At 36.3% G+C, this 18,924-nt stretch overlaps 3 protein-coding genes across 4 annotated transcripts; 1 reads left to right on the forward strand and 2 right to left on the reverse strand.

The window, feature by feature from the left end:
• Nucleotides 1-3,926: 3,926 nt before the first annotated feature.
• Nucleotides 3,927-4,789, forward strand: LOC117921338 (peroxiredoxin-2E, chloroplastic). The gene has a single exon (XM_034839210.1). It carries the CDS (start codon nucleotides 4,008-4,010, stop codon nucleotides 4,644-4,646), a length of 639 nt encoding a protein of 212 aa, XP_034695101.1. The 5' UTR covers nucleotides 3,927-4,007; the 3' UTR covers nucleotides 4,647-4,789.
• Nucleotides 4,790-7,934: 3,145 nt separating this feature from the next.
• On the reverse strand, nucleotides 7,935-10,920 carry LOC117919657 (pentatricopeptide repeat-containing protein At5g12100, mitochondrial). Of its 2 annotated transcripts, none has more exons than XR_004652118.1 (2): nucleotides 8,331-10,920; nucleotides 7,935-8,256 (listed from the first exon to the last, which is right to left on the reverse strand). XR_004652118.1 is itself a non-coding variant. In XM_034836873.1 (2 exons), the coding sequence occupies exon 1, from the start codon at nucleotides 10,853-10,855 to the stop codon at nucleotides 8,399-8,401; it is 2,457 nt and encodes an 818-aa protein (XP_034692764.1). In that variant the 5' UTR covers nucleotides 10,856-10,920; the 3' UTR covers nucleotides 7,935-8,256; nucleotides 8,391-8,398. The 2 variants fall into 2 exon arrangements, 1 of the variants encoding a protein (XP_034692764.1); XM_034836873.1 differs by having other exon boundaries at nucleotides 8,391-10,920.
• A 745-nt stretch (nucleotides 10,921-11,665) lies between these two features.
• Nucleotides 11,666-16,150, reverse strand: LOC117920747 (glucomannan 4-beta-mannosyltransferase 9-like). The gene is made up of 9 exons (XM_034838354.1): nucleotides 15,271-16,150; nucleotides 15,055-15,153; nucleotides 14,732-14,984; nucleotides 13,826-13,936; nucleotides 13,544-13,680; nucleotides 13,299-13,412; nucleotides 13,001-13,200; nucleotides 12,440-12,634; nucleotides 11,666-12,333 (listed from the first exon to the last, which is right to left on the reverse strand). Exons 1-9 carry the CDS (start codon nucleotides 15,598-15,600, stop codon nucleotides 12,171-12,173), a joined length of 1,602 nt encoding a protein of 533 aa, XP_034694245.1. The 5' UTR covers nucleotides 15,601-16,150; the 3' UTR covers nucleotides 11,666-12,170.
• Nucleotides 16,151-18,924: the final 2,774 nt, after the last annotated feature.

Here is an 18,924-nt window from a genome sequence, read left to right on the forward strand (position 1 = left end):
GCCTTTTAAATTTTACTTACCTAAAATTCATCCTCCGGTAGGAGATAAGTATAAGTAATTATTATTGTAATATCATTGATTTTTATATTTATAAATTTTATTTAAATTTTTTTAATTAAAGATAAAAATAATCATGATAATTTTAGAACACGACCTTAATGGAAGACAACCCAATTCAAATTTCCATGATTTTTTTTTCCCATTTCTCTTTTCTTCCTATTCTTTTTCAAAATCTTAATGTTTTACCGTTGGCGACTGGACTTTCCTCACGTGGTTTTTGACTTACAATTGAAGCCGCATGCTCTGCCAACTACCCAAAAAGGAATCAAACCGGCATCTTTACGATCCGATTCTCCGCGCCCTCAAATGCTTGTTGCCTATAAAATGAAACACCAATTTTGAGCAAAATCCCTTTTCTTTTTTTTTTTCTTCAAATAATATCAACTGGGCCATTTTTTCAAACTTAAGAACGTCAATGATGCCTTTATTTTTCTTATTTGAAATGAAATCATTTTTTTAAATGCCATTCCTTTACAAATTAATAAATTACATTTTAAAATTCGATTTCAATCTAATTAAAATAAATTTGGGTAATTTATAGTTGAGATAAATGTTAATGATTAAAACACCTTAATCCTATTTTTTTTGAAAGCGATGACAATACGAAAAATTAAAATATATTAGTATACAAAACTTATAATGGTTGACTCTTAATATAAGAGTTACCAACTTGTAGGTCCTGCAAAATTTCACTATGATGAAAAGATAATATAAAAAAATTCAGAATCTCTATCTCCTAGTTTTTTCTTTTTGCGTAAAATAGGATAACCAAATTATATATATAAAATTTTAAAAATAATTCAACTTAAAACACCCTTATTATTAGAATAATAATTCAACTTTATACATCTTAACAAGAAAACATCTGTTTTGAAACTAAGTTTGAGAGGTGGGCTAAAAGTCTAAATTATGATTTTAACCCAATTGAAAAAAAACCCCATGATATTCATAGGCCCAAAGTCAAAGACTAATTTGAGTACAAGTTGGAGAAAGAGTTTAAAGATAATATTTGTTTCATGGCATGGCCTATTTTCATCCAAAATTCATTAAGCACTCCACTAAAGCACATGTAACATAATTTTTGGTCAAATTGGCCCTTTAGCGGTTTAGGTATATTTTGAAATTATGGTCCAAATTAACCATTTATTTTAAATTTGTATTGAAATCTCAAATTAAAAAAAAAAATTTAATAAAAAAAATTATAAAACAAAGTATGAAAGAAAAATGGTAATTTGAACAAATGACTCAAAAAATGTATTTTAATGGCTAAAAGGGGCCATTTAGAACACGGACACCACGTAACGGTTACAGACCGATTGTCATGCTCATGGGTGCTGCAAGTGCGTGGGATATGGCGGATTTCTTGGAGGCACATGTGCTGACTAGGACTGTAGTAGTTGAGGAGAGTCAGGAGTCGAGTCGGTACCACAGTTCCCTGCTCTCCATCACCCTGATACTCTGCTACCCTACCCTTTCAATAGCCATTAAAATTAAATCTAAAAGAAATGAAATTGTATGCTGCATAAAAATAAGGTGATGCCATCCAGTGAAGTCCATTTTTAATCTTAGCACTTCAGAGATTTTTTCCTTCGATTTTTTCGAATATCTCAGAAACGGCAAAGTGTTGGGATGATTTTATCAGTTCTGGAGGCCCCTCTCAACCGTACGTCTGCATTATGTCCCCATCTGGTGGGTGGTTGCACCTACAGCCAAAAGAAAATTGATAATAATTAATAAAAGGGGGCAGTTTTAGGCGTGTCGATGGCCTCTCGCGCATGGCTTTTTCAGTCTACGCTATGGACTTTATATACAGTCAGCGATCAATCGTCTGGAGGTGTCGACATTATATTGTGGCCAACAGTGTTGACTCCGAACATTGTTTTATTTCATTGAAAAATTGAAATTTTAAATATATGACTATTTCAGTGGCCAACAGTATTCATGCGCGCATGCACCATGACTTGTGCATGATATGCTTAATATTGCTTCTAAATTTTATATCTTTGATATATAGCTATGGAATTTTTTATGTTGAATAATATATTTGTATTTAATGTAATTAATAATCTCGTTATAAAATTAAATTAATACATTAATAAAGTTCGTCATATACCAATAAAATATATTAAAAGAATATTAAATTTTAGATGATGAATAGACACTAAAAAACAATTAGGTAAAATTAGTTTCAAATTACTTTAGTCTTTCTATTTGCATATAATGGTATTTTTTTCAAATTAAAGGAAACTTAGGTAGCTTTTGATAAAATTAAGAATTAAGTATTAACAAACTTTAATCCTGATTTAATAAAAATGAAAAATTGTTCGGAATTTTTTAAATTTTAATTCTTAATTTAACAAAAAAAAAACAATTAAGTGTGAAAATTCTTTATATTTGTAAATTTAACCTTAATAAAAATTATATTGTTTAATTAGAGTGTTTAAGTTTTTGTTTAATAATATAATTTTATATTTTATGATTAAAATTGTACAAAATATTATTATTTTTTAGCCTAGATAAATGTAATATAATATTTTTTAAAACTATTATTTATTTTGAAAGCGAGGATAAATATTTAAAAATTATCTCAATAGTTACATTTTATAAAGAAAAAATTGGTATAAAATGTTCATTGGATGCTTCGTCTTAACTTCAAAATCATAGTTTTTCCAATACGTGATTTATTATTGGCTGTGGGTAGGTCAGGGTAGGTCATGTCATGCTTATCGTGGTAGAAAATGTAACCAGCCTTAGATGTGAAGTAGTCAAAATATCTAACAATCAAACTCCAATATAAGGCTTGTAAGAGTGAGTGCAACCTTTACATTTCTATTTGCCAAACTCTTACATATTTTGAAAATTTTTGCATTCTATTTATGCAATACCTTTACAAAAAATGATTTACGAGAATTATTTTCAACTTTTGAGTTCACAAACAGAATTTTGTTATTAAAAATAATAAAGAATTATTTTTTTTAGAACTAATTTAAATAATGTGTCGCATAGACCTTATGCCTTGTTGGAATGGTGCCTGAGACTAACTAATTCATTTAAGAAATGACAAATTGCTAGTTTGGTTGGAGCTAATCCAAATATAAAAATGCATAAGTCAGACCAAACTAACTAACACATTTGATAAATCTGTTGCAAAGGCAGGCCAGCGGAATCTCAAATCAGGGCAAGTCTTTGAAAATGTAAGATACATGTTTCGACGTCATTCCCTGCAAACTTCTCTTTGATTGCGCGTGGACTTTTTGACTGATGAGGAAATTGGTTCTCTCATGTCGCTCCTAAGAACTTCAAAAGCATCTAAGATTCCAACGTATCCGATAACGGAGATTCATAGAAAGGGAGGAATAGGAAGACATGAGAAGTAGAAGTTTATGATGGGGCAATAGCGTCTCGATTATACAGGGGAATACCGAATACGTTCGTCTTTTGTTTGTGGGGTATGCCCCGTTCCCCTTGACGATGGGTTTGAATTTGCATATCTTCAAATTCCAAATATTTATGCCAAGATAATTCGTTGTACCAAAGATACTCTTCTTATCTCCATTTCATGTGGAGATAAAAAAGACGGTAATAGACGTGTTTACATGGAGAAGAGAATCAATCGAGGCTGACAGTTATTTATTGTTCATCCTATTGGTGGTTAATAGGCCCATGGACGCTCCGAAGGGCGAGAGCCCAAACCCTACCATCAGACGCATCGTGAGTCTCGATCGCGAGATATGTGGCCACAGATGTATGAGATTGAATAAGCAAGAAAAAAAAACAAAAAGGGCAAAACGGCCATGTCACGTGCCAATCCCCTGCATGCTCACGTGATTCCACATCGCTCCCATCGCCCCCAAATCACCCAAGCTCGTTACAATCAAACGCAGCCAAGCAAGGCACAAGACTCCAACTCCGCAATATCCTGAATCTAAGGAGCAGCAGCAGCCGCCATGGCAACCACCCTAACAATGGCCAGGCTCCTCTCTTCCGCCAAATCACTTTCTTTCTCTTCTTCCGCATCTGCCCTTTTCCCACCCGCCTCCCTCTCCCTCAAACTCCGCCACCCTAAGCCCCTCAGATTCTCCACCGCCATATCCGCTACCATCGCCGTCGGTGACAAGCTCCCAGAATCCACCTTCTCCTACTTCGACTCCGCCGGAGAGCTCCAGACCACCACCGTCTCCGACCTCACCAAGGGCAAGAAAGCCATCCTCTTTGCCGTCCCCGGCGCCTTCACCCCCACTTGCTCCCAGAAACACCTCCCCGGCTTCGTTGAAAAGTCCGGCGAGCTCAAGTCCAAAGGGGTCGAAACCATCGCCTGCATTTCCGTCAACGACGCCTTCGTCATGAAGGCTTGGAAGGCCGACTTGAAGATCGAGGACCAAGTGCTCCTGTTGTCGGATGGAAATGGGGACTTCACCAAAGCTATTGGGTGCGAGCTCGATCTCAGCGACAAGCCTGTGGGTCTGGGAGTGAGGTCGAGGCGTTACGCCATGTTGGTGGACGATGGAGTTGTCAAGGTCTTGAATTTGGAGGAGGGCGGTGCGTTTACGTTCAGTGGCGCCGAGGATATCCTCAAACTTCTCTGATTTGGTTACCAGTTGTTTCTCGGTTTTGTGATTTCAGGTCTTGAATTCACGTTGTTGGATTGCTTTTGATAATAAATTTTTCTGCATTTCGAGCAATGCTAAACCATGGTTTTGAAATCTATATGTCTTTCTTGATCAATTAAGCCTCATATGCTGACTGGGAATGGGGAAAGTGTGGGAAATTTTCAGTTCCGTTTGATTAATTCGTGGGAATGCCGTGATAATCCCTTTAAATTAGGCGTTGTCTTGTGCAAATATATTGATTTCTTGGTGCTGTCCTTTGGACAAGACAAGACAAAAATTTAAGCATGTGGAATGCTGGTTGTTGGATGAATTGGGGCATTTGGAGAATGTTAGCTGTAGTTCTATGTTCTTTGTTGGGTTGGGTGAGGTAGGTAGGCAACTCAATTACTCGCCCAGTGGTAGAATAGGGTTTGATTCATAAATTTATTTTGTAAAATGATTTAATCATCAGAGTGCTTTGCAATATTGATTTGATTAATATATTATAAGCATTGTGAATTGAAATGCCTTCCTACAAGAAGATTTTTGCATTTTTTTTTTGTCAGGGAGGTTGCTCCAAAATCATGGCATTGAAGTTTTGTGACATTTTGGATGTGGGATATTTGAATTTTGAATTATTAAAGCAATGGCAATCTACCATAGGAATGCTCGTTGCAATTTACATTTCATGTTAGTAGAAATCTGCAGCAAGAGAGAGAGAAGAACTAAAGGAGACAGAAAAATGAGGAGGGAAAAAGATATGGACAGAAAAACAGAGAAGAGAAAGAAAAGAAATATTTATGGGAGTAATTGCTGTTTTCTCATCCTGCTTTAGTATATGATAATATGCATGGAGAGGGAATACTTCATACTCTCCGGGTTGAAGCAATGCAGTTTGAAAGAGCATAAATCATGCAAGAGTGATTCTCTCCTTCAAATGCTCCTTTGAATTGTTCAAATCAGTTGGGACAATCCTAGCATAAATTGTTGGAGGTGTGTTTGAATTTTCAGTTATTCTGAATTTCTCCTCTCATTTTGTAGGCTTGGAAGATGTAAATATTGGCCTGTTGTGCAGGAATAACCCCTGACAACAAGGGAGACCCAAAATCTCAAACTTTGTTCCATACTTTCTTTGATGTATTTTTCATATGTTGAGTTTTAACGTCTTTTCAATATTTTTTGAACAGCTAACCTTACTGAGGGAGTGACGTTATGGTAAAATAGGTTTTGAGGTTTCCTGTGTCTGATTCTAAGTACTTGGGTTGATTCGTTCTGAATTTTCACCCCACAGCATCATTCCAACGGGTGTACACACGAACTAAATTTCAATGGGTAACACTCTACTACTGTTGTATAATCCTATAACCCTTGTAACAAGTTCATCCACTTGTCATTCAAAATCACATGATATGTGAGTTATATCAGTTACAATTCATGGTAAAATTTTGCTGAAGCAATTTAAATCTCGAGTTCTAGAACCTCGAACCCACCATATTTCCATCGGTACCAAATTTTTTTTATAACATTAGTACACATTGATTTTCTGAGGACATCACCTGGGTCTTTGTGGTCTCACAATTGCAATGGAAATTGCCCATGTTCACTGAGAGGCATCAAATGGGAAGTCTACTCCAATTCTCTGTTTTCCCTTGTGTAAGCAGCTTCCTTTTATTGTGTGCTTTATGGGCATTGAGTTACGATCCTGTGAGCAGGAGATGATACTCCCTCCTTTCATTTCATTTCAACTACGGTATTTTCAGCTTATTGCTTGGTGCCATTGTTGGTTCCCTTGTTGCCACCCCAGAATTTGACTACTTTCCAGCAGTAACCCTCGCCATTAAGAAAATCTACCTAACAAAAATACGAGAACCGAGGAGGGTCAATTGGCTTGATGGCAACAGTCCAACACCTCTCAGGTGTTCAGTGACTACCCTTCAACCATCCGTGGAACACACCTCAGCATCCCATTTTTCTTTTCTTGCATCTCTTTCTCAACCGTGCCATGAGAGTGACAAATACCAAACTACTTCAAAAATTTCTAGATGCTTTTAATTGATTTTGTAAAATGAGTTGGGTCTGATCGAGGCCCAAGACAGGAAGGAGTTATTTGTCCTCTCTTTTTCAGACTAAGCCCTTTGTTACCCATCATATGTCCTCTATACCTGGATATATCGTTTCTATGATGTCATCAACATATTCATTGAGCTTACTTATCTGGGAAAGAAAAAAAGAATGGAAGTATCACGCACCTTGAGTTCACGCGATGCAACCATCTACTTACCTCTAATCATATGAAGTTAAATATAATGGTTTACAACTTTTCTGACTTTTTTTCTCTAAATCAAATTAACTTAATTCTCATTGTTGGACTCTCATCTCAATTCCTCTTATCAATTTTTCTAGTTAACAACATCAGCTGGGTAACGCTTTCCACAAAAGCTATATCCATAATTTAGGCAAAAATTTGTTTACATTTTATTTTTCATTTATTGGAAGCTATTGTTGAAGGTTAGGATACCATTTGTCGCAAGGATTCTTTAATTGAATGAGGTGTGTTACTAGAATTGTTCGATAAAACATGCTTGTTCACTGCCATATCCCCTGATTCAATAGTTGTTAGTTATTGTGCTTTTTATTAACTTTCTGGTAGGTTTTCTCATGTGCAAATCAATGTGAAGCCTATAGATAAACAACTTCAAACACGCTTCAGGTTTGGGATCTAATATATGTAAGTCAGTTAAGAAAAACCATATTAGTTCCTACATTATAACCAGTATCAAGAAGGAATAAAAAAGAAGAGAAATTTCCCACCCAGGTTTCTTGTAGCCCTAAAGATTTTCCTAGGAAAGATTGGTCAACTTGCAGCAACCTAAGAATGAGTCATACTTGAGTGTGGCATATATTACTATCCATAATCGATTGTCTTCAGTTCCTAGATGACTAGGAAAGGATGAATAACCACATCTCTAAGTTTTAAATTTTCCTCATCAAGACATCTGTATGGAAATATCTAATGATTTGTCAAGCAGTGTATAGATTTATTTCAACAAGATATAAATCCCTTCTTCATCATTCAGTAATAATAAAGAATAATAAGCCAGAAAGACACATGTTGCTTAAAAAAGGGTACAGCTCACAGGGACATGAATCATCTTTAGTTAGAGGAACCACATTGATCCATAACAAATCTGTGTTATAAATTTCCGAGAACTTATACCAACTAAAGCTTTTGAAAAGAATATCATAAGATGTGGCTCATAATTCAATCTAACATGTTGCAGTATGTGGCACAATTTCTATTTTTAGATCAAAAAACATATTCAAATAAATATCTCCATTCCACACCCTTCAATATAAAAAGGAATTCTGCCTAGAGTAGATATACAACTCTGAACAACATAGCACGGCTATAAGTATGAGATACCTGGTTTTCTTTGGAGATCAATTTAATTATTTTGTTAAAACTTATACAGCATGAATATCTCCCTGCCAAATCTTCATAATTGTGGAAGGTCTGCCAGCGCTTAGTCCTCTGACATATCTGCTTTAATGCTAATTTTGAATGGAGAATCTCATCTACCACCTTCGAGACCAGTTAAGCCCCTGCCTGCATTTTGGGATCAACAAGGAAATAATAAGCTAACAGAAACATCAAAATATGGTAAAGGTCTCCCAATATACCTAGGCCTTTCTTTGTAGATGAATTACTCTACTGAGAGCTTAACCCCAACAAACACTTACTACAATTTTCAAACAGCAGAAGCATCCTCATCTGCTCTACAATCATCCTTTCCTTTCATAATCATTTCTGAGCAAATAACATCAGCATCATGGGACCTTCCCTCCTCTCTAAGGCCAGTGATAAGATTGTCACAAATAGAGACACTGGGAGTGAAACCATTCTCAAACATTTCTCTGTACCAGACATAAGCTCCATCGAAATCCTTTAGCTTGCAATGCCCCACAATCAGTATGTCATAGGTTTCAGTTTTAGGAATTAATCCTCTAATCTTCATATCATCGACAAGATTCTTTACTTCATGCATCCTACCCTCTTTAAAGTGCCCCAGAATCAAGCAATTATAGGTCATCTTGTCAGGCTGAATCCCCTGGGCTTCCATGGCAGAGTGCAAAGAACATGCCTTTTGGACATCTCCATGTTCAACATAACAATGAATAAGTGCATTATATATAACCCGATCAGGAACCAAATTCATCTGTAACATTTCCTGATAAATTTTTTCCACTAGCACCAGTCCTTCCTTGCCACATCCAGCTATGAGACGATGATATGTATTTAGAGTAGGTTTAATTCCTGATTTCTTCATAGTTTCATATAATTCCAAAGCCTTCTGAACATTTCCTGCACTAGAATATCCAGAAATTAGGGAGTTGTATGTGATCACATCAAAACTCAAACCTTTCCTTGTGATCTCAGAGGCCAAGTTTTCAGCTTCCATTACTTTACCCTTTTTGCAGAGCCCATTTATAAGAATATTGTATGTTACAAGCGTGGGAACAATCTCTCTTGCCACCATCTCATCAAAAAACCTGAAAGCATCTTTCAACTTCCCCGCTATACAGCTACCATCAATCAGCATATTGTATATTTGTGCGTTTGGCACCACTCCTCTGTGTACCATATCACCAAGTATTACTTCAGCTTCAAGAATGTTAGCATCCTTGCATAAACAATTTATGAGACAACCATAGCTTATAACGTTGGGCTTTAGCCCCTTTTTCTCCATTTCTTCGAGAATCTGGAAACACCTATCAAAAAGGCAACTCCGCCCATAGCCATCAATTAAAGTGTTATATGTCTCGACATTTGGCAAAACTCCCTTTTCCACCATCTTCTTTATGCATTTCTCTGCCTCCTCCATATTCTTCATTTCACAAAACTTCTTGACCAAGGAATTGTAAGTGACATGGTTGGGCCTCAACCCAACTGCTTCCATTTTTTCAATTGTCGTATATGCTTTGTTAATATCACCAACCTGGCAGTATCCATTCACAATTGTGTTAAAAAACACCCCTACTGGAGCAAGCCCATTTTCCAAAAACTTCTTCAAAACTTCCTCAGCCTTCTCCATATTCCCTTCCTTACATAACGCATTCAACAAAATGCTACAAGTATAATCAAGAATCTGAACCCCTTTCCTTACTGCTTCTTCAGAAAGGGTAATTGAAGCATCCACATTCCCACACTTCAAGTGGCCATCAAAAAGAGTAGTATAAGTAAATCTGTCCGGAACGAATCCATAAACTTCCATCTCTTCCAACACCCGTTGTGCCTCTTCCATCATCTGTGCCCGACAAAGCCCATTAAGCAACGAATTGAAAGTAATAATGGTCGGCTCCACATTTTCCACCTTCATCCGCTCCCGAATATTAAATGCCTCCTCCAACTGTCCCACTTTGCAATACCCATCAATAAGTGTGTTATAGGTAATCCGATTGGGTGCCACCCTCCTATCAAGCATTTCGTCAAATAGCTTCTCCGCATCCTTCATTCTCTTCTCTTTACACAACCCACCAATCACAACATTATACACAAAAACACCCGGACTCACCCCTCCCCTCTTCATACAAGTCATAAGCTCAATAGCCCTTTTCAAGTCCCCTAACTTCACTGCCGCCTGAATCGCCTTCCCATACATAAACTGATCCGGTCGAAGCCCGGACTCCACAATCTCCGAAAACAACTGAAGAGTTTCCTCGTACCGTTTTGTCGACACCAAAGATTCAAGAAACAGATTGAGAGACGCTACGGATGGCAATACACCATCTTTCTTCATCAACATGTACAATTCCGCAGATTCCGAAACCATTTTGGACTCGGAACAAATGGATAAGAGCATGTCGGAGAAAAGGGGTTTCATGGGGGTTGAAGAGAGGGAGAAGAGAGTGTAGAGATGAGAGGGTGAAGAGAAAGGTGATTTGGGTAAAAGCATAGACCTGATGAGCCTTCGCGCGGTTTCGGTACGACCCTGTTGGAGGAGGGTTTGGAGCTTTTGAACATGTTCATGGCGGGCCTGTTCTTGGACTTGACCTTGGAGGTTGGTGGTGCTGTTGTTTGTAGACGTAGCTTCTTGCTTCTCTGTGAGAGAGCAGAAGGGCTTGCAGGAAGGAAGCAAGAGGGATTTTTGGGGTTTGTTCAGGGTACTACCGATGGAGAATTTTGAGAGATGTATTCGTTTCGCCATTTTCCTTCTCTTCCCCTTTATTTGATTTAACGCCCTTGCAAGATTGGCGCTACCACTTGTTTATGGGACATGGTTGCAACTTGCTTCATAGAAATTAGAATCACAGCCTTCCTTTTTTTAAACATTTTAGGGGGCTTATTGCACAGATACCCTAAAATTTGAAAATATTTTTTAAAAAAATTATTATTTTTTAAATAATTCTAATATTACTGTATTTTATGATTTTATGCAAATATTGAGTTTTTTTGCCAAAAAAAAAAAAAAGAGGAAGAGGTCACTAATTTTTTTTAAATAACCAACTCGACTTTTAAAAAGATCGTATAAATATAAGAAGTGAATTTATTCTTTCAAAATATGAATTCAATAAAAAATAAAATAAATGATTAGAAGTGTTATATTTAAAAAAAAAAAAAAATTCAAATTTTAAGTTATATTTAGTTTTGAAAATTTTGAAGAAAAATGAGAGAAAAAAAAAAAGAAAAGAAAAAAAGTAGATTTAAAATAAACAAATTATTTCTATATATTATCTAAAACTTATTCAACTTAAATTTAACTTTTATGTAAAAATATTAAACTAATTAAAATATTATATTTGATTTTTTTTTTTTTTGGTGATAAAATCAAGGTGGGGGTGGGGAATTTAAAGAAGCATGTTTGATTCGTTAAGCAGGATCATATTTTTGCATTTTAATTTCTTGTGCTTTCGTGCACTACATGATCAATTTTCCATCCACTCAGGTAGAGTCGAGTTCAAGTGTAAAATTGATCCTATTTTCCCATATTTCAAACAAAGTCATATGACAGTTCAAGTGTAGAGCAACATGAAATTTATAGTGCAAAAATTATCTTGCTCCCATCGATTTATTCTCTATCACAGAACAATCCCAACCACAACAAAGAAGAGAAAGGAAAATAACTACAAAATTACAAAACAAACCATTCCGAAATGTTTAAAACTATCTACCACGGGAAAACCTGCCTTGGCTTGCTGCTCCTCCTTGATCTTCTTCTCTGCCTATTGCATTCCCACAATATTTTGTTTGGTTCTGTTCTTGAGGTTTCTTGGATATTCACAAGAGGAACAACTGTTTTTATGTTCTGTCTTGAAAGAATTTGCAGACTTTCTTTTTTTTCTGGGGGTGGGGGAGGGTTTTATTTTTATTTTTATTTTTATTTTATTTTTTACAAGATGGAATGTAAAAGTTGTGGGAAAGTGTAGCTAGGAACGCCACATAGATAGGCTGAAGAAGAGAGAGGCACAAGCAGAGTGACCGGCCGAGTAGCAAAAAAGTACAGCATCACCTCAGATTTCCCTCTAAGACTTGGGAACAAAGGTGCCAACATAACCAAACCCCACAATGAAGAAGGCAATAGCTTGAACGTAAAGGTACATGAAGTAGTGATTTCTTCCAAAGGCAACATCATAGCAGCCACAGAAGAAGAGGAAAGCTCCAACTCCAAGCTCCAGCAAATGGAGTCTGTTCACATTTAAACATGAATCAGACACCATCAACTTCAGAAGTCTTATCATTCTAGCAATGCCCAGCGTGAGTGAAATTTGAATTATGTACTACTAATACCTACCTTTCTCCAATCTTGAATCGTGGTTTCTTGGGTGCCTTAGTGGCTGCTTTAACTTTGAGAGCATCTCCTAGCTTCTCAGTTACAACCCATTCGTTAACTCTACCGCCTTCCAGCAGTCCAATCAAGGTAGCCTTGGTCCGATGTAGGGACATGACATTCTCAAAAAGGATCCAGAAAACCATTAAGTGGAGTGACCTGAAAGATACATTAATTAAAGCGACATGAGGAATAAAAACCATGGGAAAGCAATCCAGAAAGTTGAACTGCAACCAAGTGGGTCTGTTTTGGAACAACTTCTAGTAAAGAACTGAACTATTGAAGAATGCTTTTACAAGGAAAGAAATTGTGTGTTTTCTTTTCTCTTCAAGAACAAGCCTCTGGTGGACTCCAACAACAATCTTCAAAATGAATAGTACTGAACTCGACAAGCCCATTAGCCCATTTAGAAATTTTCCTCCAATGGCAGTCTTAAAAGCAAATTGAACTTTTAGTTGAGATTTTGGGAACCATGGGCTTATGCAACCCAATGGAGAAGAAAACTGAGCTTGCAAGAAACCAAACCTTGGAGTTCCAACTGCATTGAGGATGGTAATGATGGTAGGGATATAAACTGCTCCCCACCTGGGAACCTCAACATCAGGAACCAAAACAGTTGCTGGTAGTACCACACAGTAAAAGACAAAGGTGACAATGTGAGCTACAAGCTTCCTAACTATGAAGAAGCTGTAAATCACATGGACCTTCTTCCACAAAGACACTTTCTGCAGTAAACATTAACAAGAAAATGGGAGAGTTAATCACCTAGATTTTAGGTTCTAAATTTTCATTTCAAATGTGGAGGTCAAGAAACAACACTGACCTTGTTTCTTACAATCTCCATTACCATTTTCCTGAAAAGATTAGCAGGGCCACACGACCACCGATGCTGTTGGTAGCGGTAGGCTTTAAAGGTACTAGGCAACTCATTTTTAACCTATCGACAAATTTAAAGTCAAATAATGAAACATCAACAAAACAAGATTCTAAAGAGACATCAATCAGTAGAAAATAAATTCAAAAATTGGGAAGCCTTAAGCACAGAAGTATTATAACATATGCATATACCTTGAGAGTACCAAGGTAGACAAATTTCCAGCCTTTGAGACTAGCCCTCACTGCCAGATCCATATCCTCCACTGTTGTCCTATCCTTCCATCCCCCAGCTTCGTTCAGTGCAGCAATTCTCCATACACCCGCTGTCCCTGTATTTCCATTACCATATCATATAGTTCCTTTGTTCACTCAGTTAATCTTTAAGCACCTTCCAACTTCGAACAATAAATTTTTAAAAAAGGAAAAAAAAAATTAAAAAGAAAAGCGAAATCATTCTGGAACTTGGGTAATCACCATTGAATCCAAAGAAGGCATGGGTGGAGGAGCCCACTTCCTGCTCCACGGCGAAATGGTAATCCAATGACATCTCTTGCATCCTAGTCATCAAACACTCGTCCGAGTTCACTGCAAAGAAACTGCCACATCAGCGTCCTAGCTGGCAGACGTTACTATTAAATAGTTTAACAGAACACTGTGGGAGAGAAAAGAGAAAATTAAATTCCAACTGTCGGCTGGTAAAGCAGTGAGGTCCACCGCTGCGATAGCACATGCTGCTGCTGGGAAGCAAGGAAGATTTGAAAGACAGAAGTGCCCTTAACATTTCGGCAGTTCCAAATTTGTCAATTCTTGTGATTGAGCGTCTGGGACATGGATCCTGGTGGGAGATACGCCCCCGAAATCCAGCATTTTTCAAAGACAGCTTTTTCAGTAAAAGCCCTGGGTTATTTCGTCATTTACCAATCACCAATCCAACTCGATTCTTGCTACTTCCACAAACGACTATTCCGTACGTTAGGACTGGGACTTTTCCCAATTAGCAAAACTCAAACTCCAGCTGGAAGAAGACTTGTAGGGTTTTTAGTTTTCACTTCATGTCATTAATTTCACCAACATGAGGGTTAGTTGCCAAAAAAAGGCACACGTGTCTGGACCAGGGTCCACCACGCAAGAGGTGGGACCCTACCATTTCCTATACTTGTCTAGAACAGCCCAATACTCCCACAACTTTATGGAAATCAAACGGTGGGGATTGTCACAGCGGTAACCGGTGTTGTGAGGGTAGGATCTGTGCTTCCAGACCCACCGACAGTTTTGCAAATTAGAATTGACTCAATTGAGGGGGGGGTGTGTCTGTTGTAGAGGGAAAACAATAGATTAGAATGTAAAAACGGAGTCGAGTTAAAGAGAGAAAAAAAGTACCGAATTTCCAACGAGCCTGAACGAGAGCTATTTCAGGGTTGTGGACGAGAAAGGGAACGGCGCGCCACAGAAAATCAGGTTCGGGTTGGAAATCGGCGTCGAAGATAGCTACGTAATCGCACTGCTTAACGTAGCTGTGTTTCATTCCGTCCTTGAGAGCTCCTGCTTTGTACCCATTTCTGTTGCTTCTTATCTCGTACTTGATGTTTATGCCTTTGCTTGCCCATCTCTGACATTCTAGCTCCACCAAGTCCTGCATTTTTTTTATCCAAATTGTTAGGACACCCCCAGATCGGAATGTTTTGAGAATTTGATGTGGATACCTTGATTGTGGGGTCGGTTGAATCGTCCAGGACTTGAATTATGATACGATCGGAGGGCCATGAGAGTCCACATGCAGCTCCAATTGAGAGCTGGTAAACCTGTTGACATGTATGAAACAAAGACAAAAATATCAAAATCAAAATCAAAACCGAAACTCAACAGAAAATTTTACTAAAACAGAGTAAACCACAGAAGGAAACCGCAAGAGAGAGCACCTCCTTTTCGTTGTACATTGGGATTTGAACCAGAACCATCGGGTAAGCCGAGCTTCCCAACTCTACATCGTCTTTCATGGGCTCCCATTTGTAACGCTTGTCTGGTTTTCGCCCAAAGAGCTTTACAAGAACGATGACAATGCTCAAGTAGACCCTCTCGAAGAAGAGCATCAGTGACATCGCCAAGCACACGGCCACCGCAATGCTCATGAGGGGTACGATCACTGGCGCTTTGATCTGACTCCAAACTACCCCAAGTTGCTCAGAAATGTCGTCTCTCGTTCCCTGAAGTGCATCAGGAAGAAGAGTTGTCGACGAAAGCCGATCCATTTCTGTCTTTTGCTCTGAAAAAAGCAAATGCAGAGGAGAAGCGAGTAGGAAGCTAGGAACAAGAGTATCAGATGACTGAACGGCACAGTTCGTTAAAGAAACCCACTAGATCTGCATGAATTTAAAGAAGTTCCTTTGCGAAAAGAGAACGAATATTTCTTCTTTTCTGGTGGTTTTGCTTCCGATATACGCAAAACAATGGTGGTGGAGCTGGAATGTCAGTGGCCTGGCTCAGCCACACAAGAGATGACTAGAACAAACTCCGTTCGAATCTCAATCCTCTAAACTCGTACAAGCAAGCCTTAAAGGCAAACCGCATAGAAAGCCCAGCTTTCTCTTCCCTCTCTCTCCAATAATCTCCACGAACCAGAGCTTCTGCTCCTCTAATAAGAGAAAACAGAAGTAGAGAGCAACACAAATAAATGTAGCACCAGAGGAGGGAGGCGGAAGAAGAAAGCTGTGCCGAGATGAAGAGAGAGAGTATCTTATATAAGCTTTCTTTGGTTCTGGTCTGGGTTTAATGTAGCCTCCTTCTCTCCTCTCTCTCTTCTTTAATAGTGTTGTTTCTTTGCCCTTCCAAAGCAGCACGTCCTCAAAACTGCTCCAGCTACGAATGGTGCGGCCTACACGTAAACAAGTAAAAAGACACCACTATAACGTACACATGTCATCGCCGCCGCCTTGTCACCGGTCACCACCCTCTAGTCATCGGTCGCCACCGTCATTTACCATTTCACGTTTTGGCACTTAACACTTGTTTATTGGGCCGACTAGAGCCTCTCCCATTCTAACTATACGTATTTTGTTTGGTAATCAACTGTGAATCAACCGTCAATACGGTTTATTTTCTTAAATAAAAGTAAATAAAAAACTAAAAAAGAAAAAAAGAAAAGGACAAGCACGTGCATGTGACGTCGTTCAAAATTACGTAATGGCGGAAACGCCCTCAATATTGTCTCCCTCTGTGGGACTACTGCACGGGTATCGTGAGCCTGTCTTATGTGAAAGTACTATATAGCCCTTTGACATGTCTGCGCTTGCGAAAGGGTACGGCAGTTGGAGAACTTGTTAAAGTGGGGAAGAATTGGGAGTTTTGCGGTTTCTGCCACAAAAACATTTTGCTTTCTAAAAACACCCAAAAAAAAAAAAACATAAAAATCAATTTAAATGTTTTTATAAAATATCTTCGATTGTGAAACGAGACGTGATGCAAAAACATTACTATGAATATTTGAAAAGATCTTTAGATTTTTTTAATGTTAATTTTATGACAACTCAAAAATTGGGTTTGGTGACAATTAATTCAATGGCTTCTGTGTACTTGGAGTCACTTTTGACATAACCAAGAAAGAAACGGACCAAAACAGAGCATAGAAGGTGATATTTTTCTTAATATTCATAAGTTGCATTAGCTACGAGTATATATACTTGTGGAATAAATTTTGAGAGATGTTTATTTAATGAATTAATTTCATTAATATCCCTTAAAAAAATTTATAAATGTATTTAATTTCAATTGATTTGAAATTTTATTAAATTTTTATTTTATTTTAAGTGACAAAAAAGGTAAGTAACAATGTTGAGAAGTGTCTCAAATTTTTAATCTGGGTTATTTTATGAATCTAAAAACACAAAATGCTTTGAGAACCCAATAATTATATTTGATTTTGTACTCTATAATATTTTTTATGATATAATAAAAATATTTTCTTTCATCCATAAATATAAGTATGATTAGTCGAATTACGTTAAAAGTGTTCTTGAACTCTCATGTGTTTGTATTAAATATTTTGTTGATATAACAAAAGATAATAAATAAAAAAGATTTGGATAAATGTTTTGATAATATGACCCCAACTTTTAATAAAAAGTACAATCTCATGTACATTTGTTTTGATTGTTTTATTTTTTTGTATTATTGATCTAACGTGTTTATATTAAAACTTTTATTAAATAAATATTTTTAATGAAAATACAACATTGAAGGAGATGTATTTTCGTATTTGAATTGAGAGTCAATATAATTGTATATAATATTAAAAATGCAATAAAAAAATTTGAAAATCCAACAAATCCATCAAACCTAATCAATGCGATTTTTATTATTTAAGTTGATTCGCTTTGAAAATTTTAAAAACATAACTTTGCTTTGGATTTCATTGTTTCATAATCAATAAAAATTGAAATAATTTGATATTTTAATATTTTCATGGCTTGTTATTTATGATATTTAATATTAATATTTTTTTAATACTATCATTATTGGAGTGCAATCAAACTAATTTTTAAATATATTTATTTTATTTTGATTATAAACTTTAAATATATTTTAAACTATAAATCAAATTGTTTTAATTACTTTTAAAAACATATTAAATATATAACTAAAATTAACAAACGTCCAACCAATCATTTAAATCAAATCAAATCCAGCTTAATTTAATTCTTCAATCATTAAAAAATTGATTTTATTTTGATTCAAGTGTGAACTAATTATAATGTGACTAATTTTTTTCTTATAGAACATTGATTGAATCACATTTTTATCATACCCTCAAGCCTCTGTGGACTGATCTTAGTTTTGCTAGCCAATTTCTGTATAATTATTTCGTACGCTTACCCATGGCCCATGCCACGATAAGAATAGGGAAGAGTCGGGCGACACAAATACAAAGGCAATCGGTGCAATTTCGAGCTGTCGCTGTTGTCAGAGTCGGCAGGGGCTTTTTCGTCTTTATGTATGCATCCCTCAATTTATCTTTTTTTTTTTCTTGAGGAAAAAAAAACAAAAAAGGAGTAAGCTCGAGGCAACGTGTTGGAGGAATAAGCACTTCAATTGTCTTGTTTTTGTTGCTGAGAATAAGAAATGTTGTGGGGTATTTTTATTTATTTAATATTTTTTGGTAGAATGTGAAATGCATGGTGTATGGCACACAGCCACCAACCATGTTAACAATTCTTACTATCAAATTACCTTTTTTACCCTTTTATAAATACAGGGTGAATTAAATAAATTAAGATATAATTAAGTTATGTTTGGTGAAATTTAATATTTGTTATTTAAATATTTAAGTTGATTTTAAATTAAATTATATTTCAATTAATTTAAAACTTATTATTTAATTATTAACTTAAAATATATCTTAAATCATAAAATTGATATATTTATTTTTATAAATTATAATTAAGATAAATAAGTTCAAGTAGCAATAAAGACAGTAGAATAGCAAAAAAAATTATAAAGGTAATTAGTACAAATACAGATAAAAAAGTAAAATAAAAATATGAATTTAATTTATTGAATTGTTTTATGTGGTTATTGAG

Source organism: Vitis riparia, chromosome 8 (genome assembly GCF_004353265.1).
Source record: "Vitis riparia cultivar Riparia Gloire de Montpellier isolate 1030 chromosome 8, EGFV_Vit.rip_1.0, whole genome shotgun sequence".
Lineage (NCBI taxonomy): Eukaryota > Viridiplantae > Streptophyta > Magnoliopsida > Vitales > Vitaceae > Vitis > Vitis riparia.